The sequence below is a fragment of the Mandrillus leucophaeus genome, unplaced genomic scaffold (genome assembly GCF_000951045.1).
Source record: "Mandrillus leucophaeus isolate KB7577 unplaced genomic scaffold, Mleu.le_1.0 Scaffold530, whole genome shotgun sequence".
NCBI classification, from domain to species: domain Eukaryota; kingdom Metazoa; phylum Chordata; class Mammalia; order Primates; family Cercopithecidae; genus Mandrillus; species Mandrillus leucophaeus.
The window spans coordinates 133,734-156,626 of record NW_012105698.1 but is presented as its reverse complement, the minus strand read 5'-3'; the positions used below and the strand labels follow the sequence as shown (position 1 = coordinate 156,626).

Sequence of the window (22,893 nt, the reverse complement as noted above, 5' to 3'; positions counted from 1 at the left end):
TTGAGATATGGTACATATGTACAAAATTCACTGTAAACATTTATTGTATACTTTAAGGTATGAAATATTTTAAAAATCCTGAGGCCATAAAATTTTATTCTAAAATAAGAAATTCATGTCAATAAAAATAAATCCTCCATTTAATTCATGCCCTTCTTGAACATTTTTAAGGATTTCTTTCAAGTACACCATTAGAATGTGTTTGATATTCATCGCTATGACTATTAGTCTTGTGATTTCTATTCATTATCACCACGGGGACATGACTCTTTCTGCCGCTGTCAATGGTTACACCGCCATGCCCTTGGCAACAAAGGGTCTGCTGGAGATGCGGCAACACTGTGTTGGGGGAAGGCTGTGCTGACAGAAGCACACCAACATGTCCCTCCTGCAGCTCTAGGTCACACACATATGCTTACTCCAGAGTGGTTGATGTCCTGCCCAGTTCCTTCCCCTCGGTCTGTCCTCTGGCTTCCCTCAGGGTGGGGCTCCAGAGACAGCAGCTGTTTCCAGCTGTATACTTTCCTTTAATCTGTCATGGACTCTTAAGCTGCAGCTGCCAGGCATCTGCTCCCTTTGGATCTTACAAAAGGAGGGATTATTCGAGAAGCAAATTCCTGAGTTTTGGACCATTCCACATGATGTTAAACAAGTCAGGAAATGTGTGTAAGACTTTGTCACGAGAAGAAATGCCACAATAGGTCTTTATAAATTTAAATGAGTTCAAGAACCTCTTATTTTTAATAACACTCTTATCCTAACCCAAATGCATATCCTTCTTGTATGCATTGTAAAATATTCTCCCTAAATTGGCCATCTCAGTATTGGTCTACTTCTCCTGGAAAATATGACACATATCTGTGGTTACTCTACAGTTTTCATTGCCCTGGTTTCATAAAAATATATCGAAGGTTACTAATGTTTCTCCAGATGCTGCAGTTCATAGACTTGCAGGGAAGCCAACAATCATGTCCTGCAAAAGCCACAAGGAAGAGGCTTCTGTTTGCATCGTAAGTACCGAACGATACAGAAACTGATTTGCTCCAGACCAACAGGAATTGCATGAGGCTGGGCCCTCACTGTGCATCCAGATAGCAACTTCACTCACAATATATTAGATTAATTGTGTCATATACCATGGTACCACAGTAACATTTGGTTAAGCCAGAGGTGTGGGTGAAAATTTAACATCCTGGTTAACAAATGCAAGAGGAGTTATTTTGATGGGAGAAATATTTATTCCTAACTACTACAAGGATCACATAAAAAGGAGAGAGGCCACAATTATTTTCTGCTCTGGTTTGGCACATTGTAAGGTAACTTTCAGTCTTTTAAAAATATTTGGAAACAAGACAGGGAAAAAGTTTTGTTTGAAAGAAGACTCTGGTGCAAAGAGTATGGAGAATCCACAAGGAAAGAGGACTGAAAGAGGAAAATTGCTGTTTAGTTTGGCTGAATCAGTCTCCAATACAAAAGCCTGAGACAGAGGAATGCCAAATGTATGCCAGGGAAAAAATAAGGGGGCGACATATGAGAGTCCACACAAACACAACACATTCTTGAGGGCAATGTTCATGAGAGGTACCTGTCTCTCCCCAGAGACTGTCGAAGCTGTTGATCTGTGCTCGCTCTACTTCCTCTTCATCTTTTTCTGGAAGATCAAGTAGGTAGGAGACAATCTGAAACAAGAAGTTGTGTCAGCTCAAATTTCAGGTGGAAAATTATGCTATTGACACTAGCCTGTGAGGTTTGGAAGATGCTTGGATGATCCAAGTATCACTAAATCTCATGCACACAAAAAGAATCAGAACTGACTGTCCTAATAAAGAAACCCACAGCTTCCATGATGTGCATCTGTCCTATTAGGTGCAGTTTACGCATTTCTCTAGAATGTAATTCACTTATATAGCATGTGATTTTTAAAAAGTTACATATTCTTAATATTTAAGTTAAAGAAGCAATCCTTCCTCCTCCCTATAAAAAAGCCATAGAAAATAAATATGAGAAAACTGATGGCCTGTTTTTCTTTCTTTTTTTTTTTTTTTGAGACAGGGTCTCATTCTGTCACCCAGGCTGGAGTGCAGTAATGTGTTCATGGCTCACTGCAGTCTTGACCTCCCAGGCTCAAGCAATCTTTGCACTTCAGCCTCCGGATTAGCTGGGACTACAGGCATACACCACCACACCTGGCTAATTAAAAAAGTTGTTTTTTTTTTTGGGCAGAGATAGGGGGGGTCTTGCTATGTTGCCCAGGGTGGTCTTGAACTCTTGGCCTCAAGTGATTCTCCTGCCTTGAGGTGAAGTGCTGGGATTACAGGTGTGAGCCACTGCACCTGGCCCTGTATTTCCTCAGAGTAAAGTGATTATCTTCCTTTTTCCTCTCAGATGTATAAGGACTGTTCTGGAACTAGTAAAGGGAGAATAATCTCTAAACACACCGAAAAGTGACAGTTCTGTTTCCGAGAATTTGACTGCACAGGGTTAAAAAACCTCCCATAGGTGATACAAATTTTAATATTACTTAACACTCCCTTGGTGACATGTCAGCTCAGTTGATACGGTAGCTGTTTTGCTGATTATCCCATGCTTGTACTGGCCCATGAAAGCTGACTGTTAAATTCTCAGAAATTCTGAAAGCCCGTTGTTTATTAGAAATCAAATAGCAATTAAATAAACTAACATTAAAAACAAAGGTTAAAGAATACTCGTATCTTGCAACTTCCTATGATTTAACTACATTTTACTATTATCTGTGCTGCTGAAGTTATTTATATTGATTGTGCATGTCTGCACGGTAGGAATATTACATAACAAAGTGCTGCTGGGCATCTCCTCCCACCTTTGTTTCAGTGATGTCACATTGGTAGCTTGAAATTGGCCATGATGGGAGTATTTACACCCTCGAAACTGGCAAACATTATAAATCAGGGCTTCATTTAGTGCTAAAGCTGAAAGAGGTTTCAGTTTAATGAATATAGTTTGTATATGGATGAGAAGTAGTTTAACAGTAGATCACATATCAGATTTAATGGCAATAGAGTCATTGAGAAAAGAGCAAATTGGGATGCAGCTCCATTTGTCAAACTTTGGTTATAAGTTACAACCATAGGTTAGCTACAAATTTGGCAAAAATCAACAAAAGCATTCAATTAAGAGTACTAAGCATTCAATTAAGAGTTCATTATTATTTGTAAGTTGTGTGCAACATACTCTTTTTGTTTGCTTCTTTTGAGATGGAGTTTCACTCCTGTAGCCCAGGCTGGAGTGCAATAGCATGATCTCAGCTCATTGCAACCTCCGCCTCCCGGGTTCAGGCAATTCTCCTGTCTCAGCCTCCAAAGCAGCTGGGATTACAGATGCCTACACCACCATGCCCAACTAATTTTCGCGTTGTTAGTACAGACAGGGTTTCACTATGTTGGCCAGGCTGGTCTCAAACTCCTGACCTCAGGTGATCCCTCGCCTTGGCCTCCCAAAGTGCTGGGATTACAGGCAAGAGCCACCGCGTCCGGCCTCTTTTTTTAAAAAAATTATTTCAACTTTTATTGTAGATTCAAGGGCAGTGAATGTACAGGTTTGTTTCATGGGTGTACTGGATGATGCCGAGGTTTGGGACACAAATCATCCCATCACCCAGGTAGTGAGCATAATACTCAACAGTTTTTCAACCCTTTCCCCTTCCTCTCCCCTCCCAGTAGTCCCCAGTGTCTACTGTTGCCTCTTTATGTCCATGAGTACTCAATGTTTAGCTCCCACTTTCAATGAGAACATGTGGTATTTGGTTTTCTGCTCCTGTGTTAATCTGCTTAGGATATTGGCCTTCAGTTGCATCCATGTTGCTGCAAAGGACATGATCTTGTTCTTTTCATGGCTGTGCAGTATTCCATGGGAACACATTTTATCAGTAAAATTTATAATAAACGTATGTACACACACACAAACACACACCCCTGTTCCACCCCACACCCCTCCTCAGGGTTGGTTGTTAAACATTTCCTAGCACACTACCAACTCCCTACATTTGCCACTATTATTGTTCCTATCATTAATAAATAAAATGTATAATGTTTAACAGTTTACCAAGCATCCCTTACAATAGCCTTGTATAAAGGAGTTTATTAGTTTCACTTTGCTGATGGGAAACTAAACTTCTAAGAGATTAGGTAAATTGTTCAAGGTCTAGAGTTAACGAGTGGCGAGGCTGGGACTCAAACATGGTCCTTCTATGATTCTAAATGTTATGCTGTTCCTGTGCCACATTATCTAACCATGTGACTACACCTCAATAATTCACCTCTTTGAGCCTTGGTGCCACTGTCTGTTAAACAGGGAGGAAAACATGGAGAAGAATTAGATCATTTCCATGGTCCTTTCCAACTCATGCCTTTCTATACCTATAATTTGAGAGACCTTGGCATTTGAGTAAAGTGCTTCATGGAGTTTAATCTCCTTATTATTCAGAGCAGTGATCACGAATTCACATTAATTTGGTTGGCAATTTTGTCTTCATGCGATCTTTTCTCCTGGTTTCCTAGGTCCTTCAATACATAGCTTGAAAAAACAATCCTACTGTCTACTTCTTACCTCAGTATAACCCATGCTGGCTGCAGCAATGAGGGCCTGTTGGATGGCATGGCTCTTCTTAAATACTCCTTGCTGCTGGCCGGCCATTGTCCAGTCACACTGAATCAAAAACTTGACAACCTCCAGATGACCTCGGAGTGCAGCATGAACCAGAGCACACTGCCCGTTCTTATCCAAATGATCCACCTAAGAGGAGAGGACAGGAGATCTGTGTGAACACAGACTTGTGGCTGAACTCGCAATCTAGTCACAACCACCACTGCACAAGTCTAGACTACTAAGAGTCATCCTTTCCACTCCTGGAACCAATCTCTGAGCAAATTCAGGAGACTCTGCTCAGCCTAGATTATTACTGAGCTACAACTATGCTAAATGTCCCTCTGGGAAGAACTTCTTTTCCTCAGAAAAGGTCAGACTTTTGTTTTTGCATTCAAAGAAAAACAAAAACCAAAACTCTCAGCTTGAGCTTTGTCTTCCTGAGGTAAATTCTTCTTTGTCTCCTCAAATTGTTCTTTTTAGACCAAGATTTGAGAAACTGGTAGCTCTGCTGACATAAAAAAAATTATCTTTGAAATCAAAAAAGGGAAGAAAAACATGAAGCTACAATTTTTTGGCCTTCCAAAGAAGCAAAACATCTCATATCATGAATCATTTGACCACCAAACTTTGGCAAAGTCTGCTTCTCTCTTCCAGCAGGAGGGAAGACTCTCAAAGATCTGCCCCAAATGGCTAGAGGCACTTCCAGCTTATTGCATCAATGGCAGTCTTTATAATTTCAGTGTTGGTCACAAGTTTAGGCTGAAAGAAGATCCTGATCAAGATCGATTTACCAGAAGGGCCTTCGTTTCAGCAGATGAGTGTCCTTTCATTAGATGAGTAGCCTTTTCTGGTAGGTAGGTGGTACTTGTCCTGTGGTAGTTAGATCAGTTGAAAACATAAGTTCTGTTTCTGGCTTTCCTACTGACTTCAGTTCCACCCAGCCATCCACATAGTGAATATTTACTGAATACAGAGTGTGTGTAAAGTAGCACTTAGGTGAATAAGACAGTAATAGATAGGTTCTGCTCTCAAGGACTCTCCAACAAGGAGAGTGACAACAGCCTGTCCAACAAAGGAGCATACAATAAATCTAAAGGAAAGTAAAAGTGCAATAACATTTCAGAGGAAGGAAAGATTAATTCCTGACTAGAATCAGGAACAGATTCAGACAGAAAGGTCTATCTTGACTGGCTGAGATGGAAAATGATTAATGTATTCTAGTTTTTGTAAGAGTAGGGCAAATGAAAGGGAAGTTTAAACTCTAAGGCTGAAAAGGTCTTTTGGGACAGAGCATGGATATTTCTGAATGCCAGGCTAAGTGGTCTGAATTTTAACCAGTAGGTAGCGGAGTCATTGAGTGTTTTCATGTTCAGAACTGTATTTTCAAAAACTAAGCGAATGGATAAAAGAAACCATGGCTCCTTGGAGAAATGGTTGATTCCAGGACTGGGGTAAGAGATGAGACTAGAACATCTTGTGGTGTCAGAAAGTTAGAAAGTGCTCAAAAGTTGAAAGGACACAGGAATCAGTTTGAAGGAGTTCCCAATGGCCAAATCTGGGGCAATGTGAACAACGAAATGAATAATAACAGTAATGGATTTCAGGCTATAGAATAAAATAAATATCCATGACTTCATAGTAATATCAATAAATATTTGAATAAATACATGGGGGAGAAGAGATCGCTTTTCCTTACAGTAAAATTTCAATTAATAAATGCTGAGGGAATGATGGAAGTAGAAAATCACTGTTAGGCAAACACCAAAGTAATAATTATTGCAGTGGCTGGGCACGGTGGCTCACGCCTGTAATCCCAGCACTTTGAGAGGCTGAGGTGGGTAGATCACCTGAGGTCACGAGTTCAAGACCAGCCTGGCCAACACGGTGAAACTCCATCTCTACTAAAAAATGCAAAAATTAGCTGGGTGTAGTGGCAGGTGCCTGTAATCCCAGCTACTCTGGAGGGTGAGGCAGGAGAATCGCTTGAACCTGGGAGGCGGAGATTGCAGTGAGCAGAGATCGTGCCATTGCACTCCAGCCTGGGCAACATGAGTGAAACTCCTCTAAAAAAAAAAAAAATTAAAAAATAATAATTATTGCACTAAGAATCACTGATGGAGCCTAATATTAGTGGATAAAAGTATGACGAGAACCAGGATGTCTATCTTTCTAGTCTCAAAAGCAAAACCCTAAAAGATATTTCTTAATTACAAAAGGAAAAACAGTAGCTTCAGAGCTGAGAAACCTGGAAGACACTACCTTCGCCAAGTGCCTGAGGTTACCACCACCTGTAATAAGACCTATCAACAGCAGGGACTTCAAGTGCTGCATTTTCATAAGGGTACAGCACTGCTTATGTGGTATTCTTGCCAAAAATACGTACACTCAATCTCACAGTGAGAAAACGTCAGACAAACTAAAATTGAAAAACATTCTACAGAACAACTGGCTGGTATTCTTCAAAACTGTCAAGCTCATAAAAGATGAACAAAGACTGAGAAACTCTCACAGGTTGGAGGAGACTACGGAGGCACAACACTAAATGTAATGTGGGATCCCGACCTGGATTCTCTAATGCAGAAAAGGTATCAGTGGGACAGCTGGACAAATTTCAGTAAGGTCTGCAGATTAGTTAATAGTATTATCACCAAATTAATTTCCTGGTTTTGATAATTAGACAACAATTATTTAGGCTGTTAACATTAGGAGAAGCTGAATGGAGGATATACAGAAACTTGATGCATTTTTTTTTCTTTTGTCTACAAGAGAATTCTTTTATTTGCTTTTATTATTTTAAATTGACACATAATAACTGTACATATTTATGGGGTACAGTGTGATATTTTGATACATGTATGTAAGGTGTAATTATCAAACTAGGCTAACTAGCATACCCATCTCCTCAAATGTGTATCATTTCTTTGTATTGGGTCTCTGCACTATTTTTGCAATATCTTTGAAAGTCTAAAATTACTTTAAAATAAAAGCTCTACAAAAGCTAAGGGGATGGTGTGTAATAGATGAGATGAGAATCTGAAAAAGGGGTTTGTTACACAAGAAGACTCTAAGAATAATTCAGGAGGATAGTGGCAGTTGGGGTAGAGACCAAGGAGTAGCTTCTCAAGCTCTTTTGAGGATAACATTGAAAAGAGCTGGCCACTAAATGAATTAGGAAGGGCAAAGGAGAGAAAGATGTCAATGACTCCCTAGTTCTGAGAAAAATGGAGGCTACATTAGCAGACTTTGAAAATCCAGAAACAGGAAGGTAAAGATGATGAGTGATTTTAGAAAGCTGGATCTGAGGAACTGGTCAGGGATCTGAACATGCCTGACAAGGAAGCAGTTACAAATGTGAAACTACAGCTCAAAAACATTTTCAGAAATTAGCAATTTGGGGTTAAGAGTCACCAAAGTGTAGGCAGGAGAACTAGAACCCAGTCAGATTTGACGCCAAGGTCTATGACTTTAATGTTGAAGTCATAGCAAGTATGAGGATGGAAGGAAGACCAGAGGATCCTAGTGAACAGTCCTATCAGAAGAAGGAGAGGGGCAGCCAGAGAAGTGGGAAATGACATTAAAAGTTTACTATTGGCCGGGCACGGGAGCTCACGCCTGTAATCTCAGCACTTTGGGGGGCCAAGGCGGGCGTATCACCTGAGGTCAGGAGTTCAAGACCAGCCTGGCCAACATGGTGAAACCCCATCTCTACTAAAAATACAAAAATTAGCCAGGCGTGGTAGTGTGCGCCTGTAATCCCAGCTACTTGGGAGGCTGAGGCAGGAGAATTGTTTGAACCCAGGAGGCAGAGGCTGCAGTGAGTCAAGAATGTGCCACTGCACTCCAGCCTAGGTGACAGAGCCAGGCTCTGTCCCCCACCTCCAAAAAAAAGTTTACAATTGCTAATACTATGGAGGGGCTCAGAGAGGTGAGGGATGAGACAAAGCTGCTTTATTTGGTGACTAGCAGTCATTAGTGACTTTTAAAAGAGTAGCCTGGTAGAATGTAGGGAGGCTGGGTTATTTTCTTGTTTACAGATACTATCTATTCGGCACTATGTAAGATTAAAAGATACTTTACCACCTCTTTTAAAAAAAGGCTTTATCTCTTTCAATGCTTACACTGACTCTTTTAACACCCTTTTAATAGATGAAAAGTGCGATTGAGAGAGGTTAAGTGACTTGTTCAAGCCCTCATATAAATTAAGTATGGACACAGGATTTGACCCAGTTGTGTTTGATCCTAAAGCTTATCATTTTAATGAGTTGCCTCCCCTCTCATTCATGGAAGCCAGAATGCAAATGGTTAAGGAGTAATGAGGTGAATGTAGCCAGTATAGAGAACTCTTAGGACAGGTTTGGTAGAGGTGAAAGGGAAGAGATGGGATGTTGCTTCTGGTTAGTAAGGGAGAGGAATTTCCTTTTTAGGTTACATATGTTTCTACATTCATAGGTTTGTAGAAACTGAGAAAAAAGGTACTGTGCATTTAGAAAAAGAATGAAACAACATGAGAGAATGAGCAACATCCTGGGTTAAGAGTGCAGAGGTGGAGACAACTGCTCTGGAAGAGAAGGTAAGTACTTCCTTCTCTAAGGCAAAGTAGAGGTGAGTGTAGGTAAGAACTGATAAGAGTTTTGAGATATAGGCACCTTGAGATGAGCTTGATCACAGTGATGAAGGGCAGAAGAGGCATGATAGGATCTTGAAAGAAGTACATATGAGTTACATTTCTGCTCTGGGGAAAACAATGAAAGATGAAGAAAAGGATGGCTTGGAAGTGTAAGGGCTGAGCGGCAGGAAAGACCCAGCTGAGATCAGAACATGAAGTGACAGCAACAGTAAGAAGGGCTGGGTGCCGTGGCTCATGCTTGAAATCCTAGCACTTTGGGAGACCACAGTGGGAGGCTCTCTTTTTTTTTTGAGTCGGAATCTCCCTCTGTCGCCATCTCCCTCTGTCGCCCAGGCTGGAGTGCAGTGGCGTGATCTCGGCTCACTGCAAGCTCCGCCTCCCGGGTTTACACCATTCTCCTGCCTCAGCCTCCCGAGTAGCTGGGACTACAGGCGCCCGCCACCTCGCCCGGCTAGTTTTTTGTATTTTTTGGTAGAGATGGGGTTTCACCGTGTTAGCCAGGATGGTCTCGATCTCCTGACCTCGTGATCCGCCCACCTCGGCCTCCTAAAGTGCTGGGATTACAGGCTTGAGCCACCGCGCCTGGCAACGAGGATCTCTTGATCTAAAGAATTTTAGCAAACCTCTGGGCAATATAGCAAGACCTTGTCTCTACAAAATAGGAAAAAAATACAGCTGAGTGTGGTGGTGCGTACCTATACTCCTGGCTATTGGGGAGGTTGAAGACTGCAGTGAGCTACAATCAAGCCACTGCACTCTGGCCTAGGCAATAGAGCAAGACTTTGTCTCTAAAAAGAAAACTAAAATGGTAATGAGGCCCAGTTATCACTGTTTCTAGAAGTGTCCATTCAAATGAATGGGATGTCATAGGTGGGCAATCACTGTGCAAGGGTAAACTTCTAAGGCTCTGAGATGTCACTGAGAGGCCTTTGTCTCAGTTCCCAAAGGAGTGGAGGAGTACCACTTTTTCCCCTGGTAACAGCACTGGACACCTCAGAATGAAGTCATACTACGACTTATATTTCACTATGAAACCACCAAAGTCCTCAGTTTGTTTTCAGGACTGAAACAAAATACAATGAGGCCAAGAATTTTTTCCCAGACGCCTACATTTGTGAGACCAGCATTTTTCTTTTCACCAATATTGTGAAATCAAGTTTTTATACATAAAGCAAACATATTTTGGAAATGTTTTCAGAGAACTGATGAGTACTAACAGAAGCACTTCGAGGTGCCCTTGGTCAGTCTGGGTATAAACAGGGAGAATCATCTTCTCCCTGTTTCTCTAGAGTGGTGGTCTTCAAGGACAGGATGAAGGTGTCTGATCCTGTTCTCATCTCCATGGTTAAGTTTTCTTCTCTACACATGAAAGGCTTAGAGCCCGCAGTTGCTCCCTCACTTCTTCTTCCTCTCTCTGTTAAAAAGAGGCTTCTTCTGAGCTTAGTGGATCATTTCTGGGTTGTTAGGTAGAAATTTTTTGTGGTTACTGACAAATGCGGTTTCCCAAGTACCTCTCAAAGGGTTTAGAACTGTGTGCTCCTGCAGGATGGATGGCAGTGGCCCTGAACATATGCAGAACCAGCACTCTCTCTGATCTGCTCTCCATCATGGTTTGATATACTCTACCCAGACTCATGAGGTAACACTGAAGATAAGAAAGAGTATGCATCGAAAAGAAAGAAAAAGGGAAGAAAAGCAGCAGAGCGGGCAGCCAGTACCTTGGCCCGTTTCTTGCACAGCAGCACCACAATGCTCAGGTACCCTGCTGCTGCAGCATATCCCAGCGGAGTCAGGCCACTTTCAGAAGAGGCATCCACGTTGGCGCCGAACTCCAGCAGCAGGGCTACCATTTCTGTGTAACCAAGATGGGACTGAACACAAAGAATTGGAGCATTATTTAAAACCTCTGTCCGGTAATTAATATTGGCACCTCCTAAAATCAGCAGTCGGCTGACCTAGAAATAAACAAACACAACTAATAATTAGACAAACAGGAGTCACATCTTTTTAGTTGTCTTTTATTAAACCATCTAAGATTCTACAACAGTGTCTAGTAGCATTTAGTAATTGCTTTATTTTATAATCTCATTTGCTCCTTTTTCTTTTCCTTTGGTAGATAATATAAAATATCTCCTTTACATAAATGGTATAGTAGCTAGAGCAATTGCCTCCCATACTGTAGTGCTGAACACAGTCTCTATGAAGTGAGCGTTTGGTCAGAAAAGCTCCTACACCAAGACAAAGGCTACCTGAGATCAATTTACTCTTTGGAACCAGCAGGACCTGATCCCACATGTCAGAGTCAGTTTACAGAAGGTAAGAGGACAATGGAGCTAGTCTCCAATTTATAGAATAAAATTTAACAATTTAAAATATATTAAATTATCAATAAAAGACTAAGATCAGGCCGGGCGCGGTGGCTCAAGCCTGTAATCCCAGCACTTTGGGAGGCTGAGACAGGTGGATCACGAGGTCAGGAGATCGAGACCATCCTGGCTAACCCCGTGAAACCCCGTCTCTACTAAAAAATAACAAAAAACTAGCCGGGCGATGTGGCGGACGCCTGTAGTCCCAGCTACTCGGGAGGCTGAGGCAGGAGAATGGCGTGAACCCGGGAGGCGGAGCTTGCAGTGAGCTGAGATCGCGGCCACTGCACTCCAGCCTGGGCGACAGAGCAAGACTCCGTCTCAAAAAAAAAAAAAAAAAAAAATAAGACTAAGATCAATAAAAGACTAAGCAAGTCAAAGATCAACTAAATAGTTACTTAATGTCCTTCTAGTTTTATTTTTTCATAGTTAATTCCTTATCATATTTATAATTTCTTTATAAATTTACCTTTATATTTGGAGTGTAGAGATTTCGTAAAGATGCCAGTGCCATGGAAAGACCTTCTGTGCTATAAGAGATCCAGAGACCTTGGAGGATGGAGGATGATACACCAACTTTTTTACTCAAACCCTGAATAAGAAGTACAGACAATTAAATTAGTAGCCCAGCAAAAAAAAGTAGCATCAGTGGTGAATTTGTGGCCTCTTTGTTTTTGGTACTAATGAATGGGAGTGGAGTCCCACTCTAACAATGTTCATGCCAAGCAAAGCCTAGGTGGGGGGACAAAGACCAGTCCTGCAGGAACAGGCTAACTTAAATGGTCTCTATCTCTGCAGCCCTTAGCAACACATCCACTCAACACCTCTCTTTTCTGTTATATCTGGATATAATTTATTTTTCCATATCTTTTTTATTAGCCTTCTTCAATAAATATCTTAAATTCAAGTTATTAAATTACACACTGTGGTAGAAATAATGCAATGTGATCACTGATTTCCATTTCATTTTCTTTCTGAACATTTGGAAAAACTCTATTTCCCAGCCTCCTTTATAGTTAGGTAGGCAATGTGACTGAATTCTGGTGAATAAAATGAGGGCATAAGTAGTATGTCTTGTCCAGGCTTGGCTCCAAAATTTCCTGCGTATTCCTCTACACTTTCTATGGTTCCTTTTGATTACAGGCCAGATGTAGAAGATCCAATGGAGAATTCTGAGGCCCAAGGTGATTTCAGAACTACTACACAGAAGGAGCCTGCTCAGAGATCTGAACTGTACTGCGATGTAAGGAGAAATAAATCTTTGTTAAGTCATTGAGATTTTGCAGGTTTGTCATAGCAGCTAGTGTTCTTCACCTTAACTAATATACCCCAGAATGATTTTATATGTTTATCCTCAGGAAAAAAAAACAGCAATACAGGCTTGATTGCCATCTACAACAAATTTTCTCCTAGTATCACTGGCACAGGTCCCACGACATGTACTAATGTTTGTCCATTTCACATGGGCTTCTCCAGAAGGAAGTTAGAATAATTTGTTCTTCAGATATTCCGATTGTTAGGCACTCTGACAATCTTCTTACTCTTCTGCCAATATCTGGATCAAATCAGGTAAAGAAGGAAATCCCGAGGGCAGGAAGATATTAACAACGAAATCCTAAGTTACTTCTGCTTTCTTTGTCCCTGAAATATAGAATGTTCTTGCCTAGAATCCCTACATATATCTAAAATCAGCAAAGTGTGTTTACCTGGTATCCTAGGGAAGAGGCATCTACAAAGGGGGAATATGTCAGTTATTTATGAGTTATAAATTCATCTAACAAGACCTCTAGTCATAGTGATCAAGGTCTTCCCATAGAAGGTTCAGGGTCTCAAAAGTGTGTGAGGAAAAAACTTCCTGTAGAGGGAATTCTCACACTAGAGGAAAGGCTGAAAGGTGAACAATGCTGTGGGAAGGCTAGATACATGAACGTTTTTAAAAGGCTTCTCCGACACAGGTGCCCTTTTTTCTCCCTGTGGGGATATTCTGATGCAACCAAAAATTAAATCATTAAACTTTCCTATTAAAAATTTTATTTTCAGCCAGGTGTGGTGGTACATATCTGTAATTCTAGCATTTTGGGAGGTGGTGGTGGGAGGATTGCTTGGGCCCAGGAGCTTGAGACCAGGGAAATGTAGGGAGACAACATCTCTCCAAAAACTTAAAATATTAGCCAGGCATGCTAGTGCCTGCCTGTGGTCCCAGCTACTTGGGAGGTTGAGGTGGGAGGATCACTTGAGCCTGGGAGGTTTAGGCTGTTGTGAGCAGTGACTGTGCTACTGCACTCCAGCCTGGGTGACACCATGAGGCCTTGTCTCAAAAAAACTAAAAAACAACCACCACCAAAACACAGAAGAAAAAAAGACTTCTACATTTAAGTTTTTGAAATTATAAAAATAATACAAATTTTTTATAAAAATCAAATAAAATAATATGGTATTAAAAATAAAAGTAGCTTCAACCTCCCATCTCAATCCTAAGAGGTAGCTCCTGTTAACACATTAGTGTTTACTATTTAAAACATTTTTCTATATATATGCAAAATACACACAAGTGCATATAAAAAACATAAAATTTGCTTTATTAAACATTTTTTATTATGGAAAATTTAAAACCTATTTACAAAAGTGGAGAGGAATAGTATAATAAAGCTCTGATGTACCCATCACCTCACTTCAGTAATTTTCAACTCATGGCCAACCTTGTATTATTTACACTCCTGCTCATATACCCTTCTCTTGATGGGATTATTTTAAAAAATCACAGATATTTTATCACTTAGTATTTAATTATTTTAGTAAGTGCCTCTAAACAGATATGAACTCTTTAAAACATACCTAAAACTAAGAAGGATTCTATAATATGAAATATCCCAATAGTGTTCAAATTCCCTTGATTAGCTCAAAAAAGGAACTAAATTTTGTTTGTTTGAATTGGGATTCACATAAGGTCCATATACTGTTACTGGCTTTAAAATACTTTCATATTATTAGGTATTTTAGGCTTTTTTCTCCCTCACTTTTATAACTTTTAATAATTATCCACATATATGTATCTTTATATACCTATGCATATATATCTATAGAATATGCCTCAAGAAGTTGATGTATTTTGCGACATTCTGACACGGCTTTATCAAAATGGCTGCAAGCGTCTATACATTCTCAACAAAAAATCCACAGCTTGATAAAACGAGGAAGGATGGTGCTAATCATTTCTATGCATCCTCTCATTCCATTCTATTCTAAGAGCATGAGCCAAAAGGCTGGGTCAAATCCTAGCAGAGTAGACCTTTGGGTGCCCAGAAACACAATCCCATGCTGGGAGGCCGAAACAGAATCCAGTTTTAACCCCTCACACCGCAAGGTTATTTCCCTTTTCATCCTCCTTGATTATTTAAAAATGGCTACCTAATTTCTACGTGGTCCATATTCTCTTTGGCCTTGAGGAGGTTGGGCTCTGTTCTGAATCTGTCTACTATAGTACCCATGTAGGCACCCAGAGCTGGGTAAACAGAAAACAGTAGGAAAGGTGGGTAAGGGCAGCTTCTGATTGCTTATTATTACTTCAGAAGCTCTTTTAATTTGTGCAAGAAACAGGGACATCAATTACAAACTCGCATTTGGCCATGCAGTTTGCATGCAAACAAAACAGAAGCAAACACATCACTAAGTAGTTCTGATTGTTATTTTGACATATGAAATAGAACAGTTTCAGATCTTTCAGGAAGAATTCTAAATGTTACTCAGGGTTGCAGTCCAGACAAATTAGGTTCTTGAGTGCACCTCCACTGTAGATCCTGGAAGACCAGAAAACTTAGCTCTGACTCCCCATTTGGGCCTCAGTCTCCCAATTTATAATATGTGTGGGTCTCAAGACCTTTTGAGGAACAATAAACTCTATTAACCAATTCAGAGAGAAAAATCAGCATTAAGAAATATCCTTAGTCTAACAGAGGAAACTTTTAGCAATGGAAGACATGTCTTACATATGATGGTTGAAGGAAAAAAACGCAGGAAATCTGACATTTTTTCAGATCTACAATGTGTCAGGTTCTGTGCCAGGGCCTTTCCAGATTTAGCTTCTCTAATGTAATCTAATCTCCATAACAGCCCTAGGAGGTAGAATTTATCACTATTTTTATATAGGAGGAAACAATCTAGAGAAGATTGAGTAATTTGCTCAAAGCCACACAACTCCTGGAGCTGGAATTAGAGGCCAAATCTGTCTTTACTCAAAAGTTCATGTTCCTTCCATTACACCAACTAAAAAAAGGAAAAGTAACTGGCACCTGATTCAGGACCTCACTTCTGAATTCTTAGCTGAAAAAGTAGCAACTACAATAGATGAAAACAGACAAAACAGCCAATTGCTGCTTTCTCCCTTAACCTTTAATTCCAAATCATTTTCTATCCTCGGCCCTCTTCTCCAGAATTGTCCTTTTTAATCCCAGACATTTTCTTCTACTCTTACCAATTCAACTGAGCATTATATGCTTTTTTCCCAACTTTTAAATTTAAAGTAAAATTGTGTCTAAGACCTTTCTGTTGACGTATGTATGCTAACTTTAGGATAAGGGTTATCTCTGGGGAGGGAGGAGAATGGGGTAAGGGAAAGACATAAAGGGACTTCTACTATAATTGTTACATACAAAACATTTATATATATAACTATTAAATGTAGGTAAGAGTCACCTACATTTTGGTGACTCTTAACCCCAAATATATATATATGTAGCCCTTAGAGATCTTAGCCCCCCTTCTGAGGCTTATATATGTTAATGAATTAAATCCTCACAACCACCAAGTAAGGGCTAATATCATTCCCATTTTAAAGATTAGTAAGATTAGTGGTGGTAATTCCAGCACTTTGGGAGGTCAAGGAGGGAGGATGGCTTGAAACTAGCAATTCAAGACCAACCTGGGCAACATGGTGAGACTCCCATCTCTACAAAAAATAAAAATAATTAGCCATATGTAGTGGTGTTTGCCTGTAGTCCTAGCTACTTGGGAGGCTGAGGTGGGAAGACTGCTTGAGTCCAGGAGTTCAAGGCTGCAGTGAGATGTGACTGTGCCACTATACTCCAGCCTGGGTGACAGAGTAAGACCTTGTCTCCAAAAAAAAAAAAGTAAAGTTAAACAACTTGCTTAAAGTCATACAGTTAGGAAGTAAGAGAGACAGGGTTTGAACTCGGTCTGCTTTTGGAGTCTGATCTCTTAACTACCATGCTTGCTATATTGCCATCTTTAAATTACTGATGTAGAATAGTGATTTTTTCACAGGAAAAGAAAAGAACAGTAGTTTTTCAACTAGCTGGGGTGCACAGTAGAACTACCTAGGAAGCTTTTCAAAAATACTAGTGATCAGTCATTGCCGGTGGGAATGCAAAATGGCACAGTCACTTTGGAAACTAGTCTGGCAATGTCTTACGAGCTAAACATAGTCTTACCATACAATCTGGTAATTGCACTACTAAGGCATTTACTCAAATGAGTTGAAAATTATGTTCACATAAAAACCTGTATTTTAGTGTTTATAGAAGCTTTATTCATAATTGCCAAAACTGGAAGCAACCACGATGTCCTTTAATAGATGAATGGCTAAATAAAATGTAGTAATCCATATAGTGAAATATTATTCAGCAATAAAAAGAAATGAGCTATCAAGCCAAAAAAGACATGTAGGAACCTTAAATGCATATTGTTAAGTGAAAGGAGCCAGTCTGAACATTCTAAGCATTGTGTGATTCCAACTACATGACATTCTGGGAAAGGCAAAACTACAGAAACAGTAAAAAGATCAGTGGTTCCCAGGGGTTGAGGAGGGTAAGAGGAGAGGAATGAATAGGTGGCGGATAAAGGAATTTTAGTGCAATGAAACGATGCTGTATGATACTTAATGGCGGATAGGCGGACACGTGACATTACGCATTTGGCAAAATCTATAGGGCTGTACAACACATAGAGTGGACCCTAACATAAAGGATGGACTGCAGCTAATAATAATGTATCACTATTGGTTCCTCAATTGTAACAAATGTACCACATCAGTACAAGATATTAATAACAGGGAAAACTGTGGTTGGGGGAGTGAGTATGTGGGAACTCTGTACTTTCTGTTCAATTTTTATATAAACCTAAAATTGGTCTAAGAAATAAAGTCTATTTTAAAAATGAAGCCTAGGTTCTACTCCAGAACAATGACTCATAATCTCTGGGAGTAAGGCTCAGGAATGTGTACTTTTAAAAAAACTCTGCAAGAGAATTTAATGTATAGCTAGAGTTGAAAATCACTGACCTACATCTATAGAGAAATCTCAAAGGTACAATGTTGATTGAAAAAAAGAAAAAAGTTACAGAATCTTATAGTATTAAAAAACCCAAAATAGTTGTATATATTCCTTATGAATATGAACCTACATTGGAAAAGTGTAAAATATAGATGAGAAGAACATGTCAGCGGTGTTAGCATATGCTAAATCCTAACACATTTACAAGTTATCTCTAGGGGGAGAGAGAGAAATGGGGTTACAGAGAAATACAAAAGCATTATTTATTATATTTGTTACATTCATTTCTTAAAAATAAAGAAAAATAATTGAAGCAAACATGGAAAAATGTTAACATGGTAGATAATATTTGATTACATTCAATTATCTGTACTTTCTTACATTTCATAATGCAATTAAAGAGGAATAGGAACATCTTTCCTTCTAAAACAAGAAAAAAAGAGGTAAGAATTGATAATGATATAGATTGATTTGTGGTGAGGGGAGGAAATAGTTAAGGGAAGTAACACTTGGTTTTTGATCTTTTTCAGAGACTCACAAGTTGTGCTGTTTGTTTTGTTAGTTGGCTTCATTAAGAGGTAGAGGAAAAAGAAATGGGAAAAGGAGCTGAGTAAGAATGGACCTTGGTAAACGAATGTCAACTAAACGGTCCAGTAAATGGACCACTGAGAACCACACTGAGGCTGGAGTAAATACACAAAAAATAAGCCTGAAATACAGAGCTTTGGATTTGGAATATTAGCTTTACCTGTACTATGGACTTTTGATTTCTTCTGGTTAGTGGAGTTGATCCTTTGTTCTTGTGAAGTATGGGAGGAAAGAGCTTCAGTTTAGTTCAACTCAACAAAGAGGACAGACAGAGAAGTGTGATCCCATTACCAGCCAGGATGTAGCCAAAAATAACGCATAATTAAATTCTAAGCTCATGGTTTCTTTAAGAGAATTTTATGTTCAAATAGCTTGAGAAAGTGCCTCTTCAGCATCTGTAACTATTGCTCAGGTAAGGGATCTTTTTGTCGGCAATAAATGGTAATGGAATCCCTTCCTCAGAATCTAAATTTACAAAACTGTTTACCAGCCAGTGATAAGCTTGCTCAAGATTTTTGAATACTTAAGAAAACAGGGAAAGCATGAAGAAACGAGCAATTTTATCTTAGGGATCTTTAGCTGTGGCTCAGGTATCTTAAGATCATAAACCTCGGGGGCTTATCCAACGAGCTTCTTTAAAGCGCGTTACTTACAAACGTCACCTTTATGAAGATAAAACCAGAGAAATGTAAAATGAATGTACCCACTGGATTGTGTGTCACTGCTGAATAGAAGTTTCAAGTGGAACTATTTCTAACCATAAAGTCTATATTTGTCTTTGACCCACAGCTGGTGCAGATTGAGAATTCTAGCAGTTTGGGAGAAGTTAAAGCCTCTCAACAGGGAACACTCTGCATTTAAAGGATCCTGTAAACTGCAGCACCAGGAAAACCATAGTCCAAGTTCTTCATTCTTCAGCTTGCAGTCACGTCATCACCATATGCTGTATACTAGAGTATTTATGGCTTGAATCACACATGGAGCCAGTCTTATCTCAGGCAACCATGCTGTCTGCATCAATATAAGATAAAACTGTGCTAATGACAGGAGTGCATGTTTAAATGTACGTTTCCACGTATGGGATAAAATACTTGGTCAAATGAAGCTTTATGCTACTCTTCTCTGCAAATGTGGTATTTGTTTTATGGGGCAGCAAAGGCAGGCATTAGCTTCATCTTTGCATCTGATTCTAGGCAGATGGTGATGCTAAAAGGTTAATACTTAAGTTACTGTCTTTTAGTTATTATCTAACAGCAGGACAATGCTCTTAGAGTTTATGGAATTATTAGCTACTTTTTAGTCTGCTTGAAACTGGAATGCCATACCTTGCCAGTTATTTTAGCTCCACTCTGCTCCTACTAAGTAAGGTCATTTTTGGTACAGTGATTTGTTAGACAAGACAAGTAAGATTCAAGTAAAAGATTTGTCACTGTGGGTTTCACTTCTGTCCATCTGACGACCAGGCTGCTCTGGCTCTGTGCTTATATATTGAGAAGAATTTGCTAGGCTCTTGAAGTTATCTTAACGCCATTCTTCTCTCTGAAGACGATGGTTTCATTTTTTAACAATATCTTGTGGGGGAAGCCTGACCCAGAGAACTGTTTAAGCTACCCATATTTCTCCATCCTGAGGCAGGAAAAGAATTCTGAAAAGGCTATAGGGATTGGAACTCTCATACTGTGGGATATAAAAATTAGGACGATAATTTTCTTCTCCACTTTTGTGGGTTAACCCAAAACTGTTATTTGAACTACAAATTCCTTGAGATTAGGGATTGTATCTTTTTTGTTTTTGTATCTCTAGTACCTAGTTTAATGCCTCAGTAAGTGACGAATAAACAAATGAATGCATACATGCACAAACAAATTATGTGTCCTCTTTTTGGTCCTCCATTGCAGCCTTTTGAAAGCTGAGAGAAGCTGATGTTATAGAGTTCTTAAAGGTTTTTCAAATTAATGGGAGAAAAACTGGGATATAATTTGAAGAGACATTTGGGGGAAGTAGCTCCAAGGAAGGTTAGTGTTGACTCCAGGTAAATAGTTTGAAAATCATAGCACCAGGAATGTTATTATCATCACTAAAACAACTATTAAAAAATTGAAAGAGTAACTGCCCTCAGTGATTTTTTAGATATCATGAAAACCTGCAACTAACTGCTACAATATGACTGTCCTCAGGAGATGATAGGTCATGTATGGAGCCCACATCTATAGGTGTATATGCACCTTGTCAATGATTATACATATACATTTCCTGAAAAGCCTATCAGTTAGTTACACTGGGAGACGCACAATGTAGTTCTAAAGGCCTAGGGAGGAACAGGCCATACATGTTGGGAGATGAACCAATTTTGCAGCAAAAGAACTTCAGAAGGCAGGGACTACAATGAAATAGTTTCTTACATATAGTGTATGAAAGTCTGCTAAAGATGGGGGAAAAATGGTTCCAACTGCTTTAATTACCTTAAAAATGTGTGCTTTGAGGATGTGATGTCCCAGTTCAATAGTCTGCTGTCGGTTTAGTTTTCCCTCTTGGCGGGAAAACCAAAAGGCAAGTAATGTGTGACCACTCCTGCAAAAAAAGAGAAATTCATTTTAATTAATTAATTAATTAATTAAGTTGACATGGAGTCTCACTCTGTTGCCCAGACTAGAGTGCAGTGTCGTGATCTCGGCTCACTGCAGCCTCTACCTCCTGGGTTCAAGTGATTCTCCTGCCTCAGCCTCCTGAGTAGCTGGGATTACAGGCACCCACCACCACGTCTGGCTAATTTTTGTATTTTAGTAGTGAGAGGGTTTCGCCATGTTGGCCAGGGTGGTCTCAAACTCCTGACCTCAGGTGATCCACCCTCCTTGGCCTCCCAAGGTGTTGGAATTACAGGCGTGAGCCACTGCGTCCGGTCTGATTCATTTGAACAGAAATGTTAATGCCCTAATTCTGCTTTGGTTGGGGGACTCTTCAGGTCCAGTCATACCTCCAACAAAACTATACCATTCAACTGGTTTCTTGGGGAAGAGAACCTACTCCTGGGCAAAGAATGGGTATTGAAAGGTTCCTAGGCAGTTCCTTATCCAAATCACATGTATAAATACCACAAAATGTCAGTTCTAGTTGGCTTACACCCATCCCACACACAGATGGCATTACAAGATTTTCATTTTTATTTTCTGTCTCTGTCAGCAACTCTCATTCCACCCATGCTTAAATGTCAGTGTTCCTCAGGATCTCATTCTTGGTCCTATTCTTTCCTCGCTCTAGATTAGCTCATCCATCCTCAAAGCCTTAACCACCACCTATATTCTGTGTCTTTTTCTTTATTCAGACTTTTCTTCTCAGCCTCAGGCCAGTATATACCCAACTGCCTATTGTATTTCCCCATTTGGAGGTCCCATAGTACCTCACACTCAACATGACCCAAACTGGACTTACAACATCTTCCCCAAGTGAAGTCTTCTCTGATCAGCCTCTACCAAGGCCCTACCCTTTCCTTCTAGCTGAGGAGAATGGAGGGCTTTCTTTCTACTGCCACCAGTATAGACTGTATATCCTCTCGCACAGCGTTTGCCATACTGTCACATACTCTCTCCTCCACTAGATTGAGGTTCCTGATAGCATCCGTTCCCCATTACCTCCTTGCTAACAGATCCCAAACCTGTTTATGAAAGAGAAAGCTCTTTTGTCTGCCTCTGGATATTGTCTTATCTGCCCATGATGTCCAGAACTGCCTTAGTTCTCTTGTAAATCATGTGGTCAGCTGGCTTGAAGACAAAGTCAACCGGAGGGTTAGACTAAAAGAATTGCAGAAAAATAAAGCTTAAGCCCTATTAGCTGCCCTAATTCTGAACTTGCTATATGAGGTAATAGATTTCTTTACTGTTTAATCTATTTGAATTGGAGTTTTCTGTTTTTTTCCAGCTCAAAGCATCCTAATGATACACTTCTTTGTTAATGTATGTGTGACATGTATGATATTTAGGGTTGTATTTCTACTTACATTCACGAAAGAAATCTGAATTACTTATATTTTCCATAGTGCCTAACATTGTCTACTGCATATAAAAATGCTCAATAAAACTTTAGAAGAAAAAATCTGGCATTAAAGAAAGGACACTAGATCACCTTTGAGATGTGTTTTCTTACCCCGTTTGTTATGCCTCTAAGAACTGCAGACACTTAGAACTGTCTCTCTATGGCTGGTATGCTTTGGCTCTGTGTCCCCACTCAAATCTCACCTTGAATTGTAACCCCCATAATCCCCACATGTCATGGGAAGGACTTGGTGGGAGGTAACTGAATCATGGGGGTGGTTTCCCCTATGCTGTTCTCATGATAGTGAGTTCTCATGAGATCTGATGGTTTTCTAAGTGTCCGGCATTTCCCCTGCTGGCACTCATTCTCTCTC

At 39.9% G+C, this 22,893-nt stretch overlaps 1 protein-coding gene across 1 annotated transcript in view; it reads right to left on the bottom strand.

Annotated features, from left to right (window-relative positions):
* LOC105551704 (protein TANC2) overlaps positions 1-22,893 on the bottom strand; it is a 69,142-nt gene that overhangs the window by 22,204 nt on the left and 24,045 nt on the right. Inside the window, exons 2-6 of the mRNA XM_011997040.1 lie at positions 20,954-21,062; positions 12,086-12,208; positions 10,969-11,205; positions 4,585-4,770; positions 1,586-1,679 (exon numbers count right to left, since the gene is read on the bottom strand). Coding sequence (XP_011852430.1) covers positions 1,586-1,679; positions 4,585-4,770; positions 10,969-11,205; positions 12,086-12,208; positions 20,954-21,062 — 749 coding nt within the window. The remainder of the gene's footprint in view (positions 1-1,585; positions 1,680-4,584; positions 4,771-10,968; positions 11,206-12,085; positions 12,209-20,953; positions 21,063-22,893) is intronic.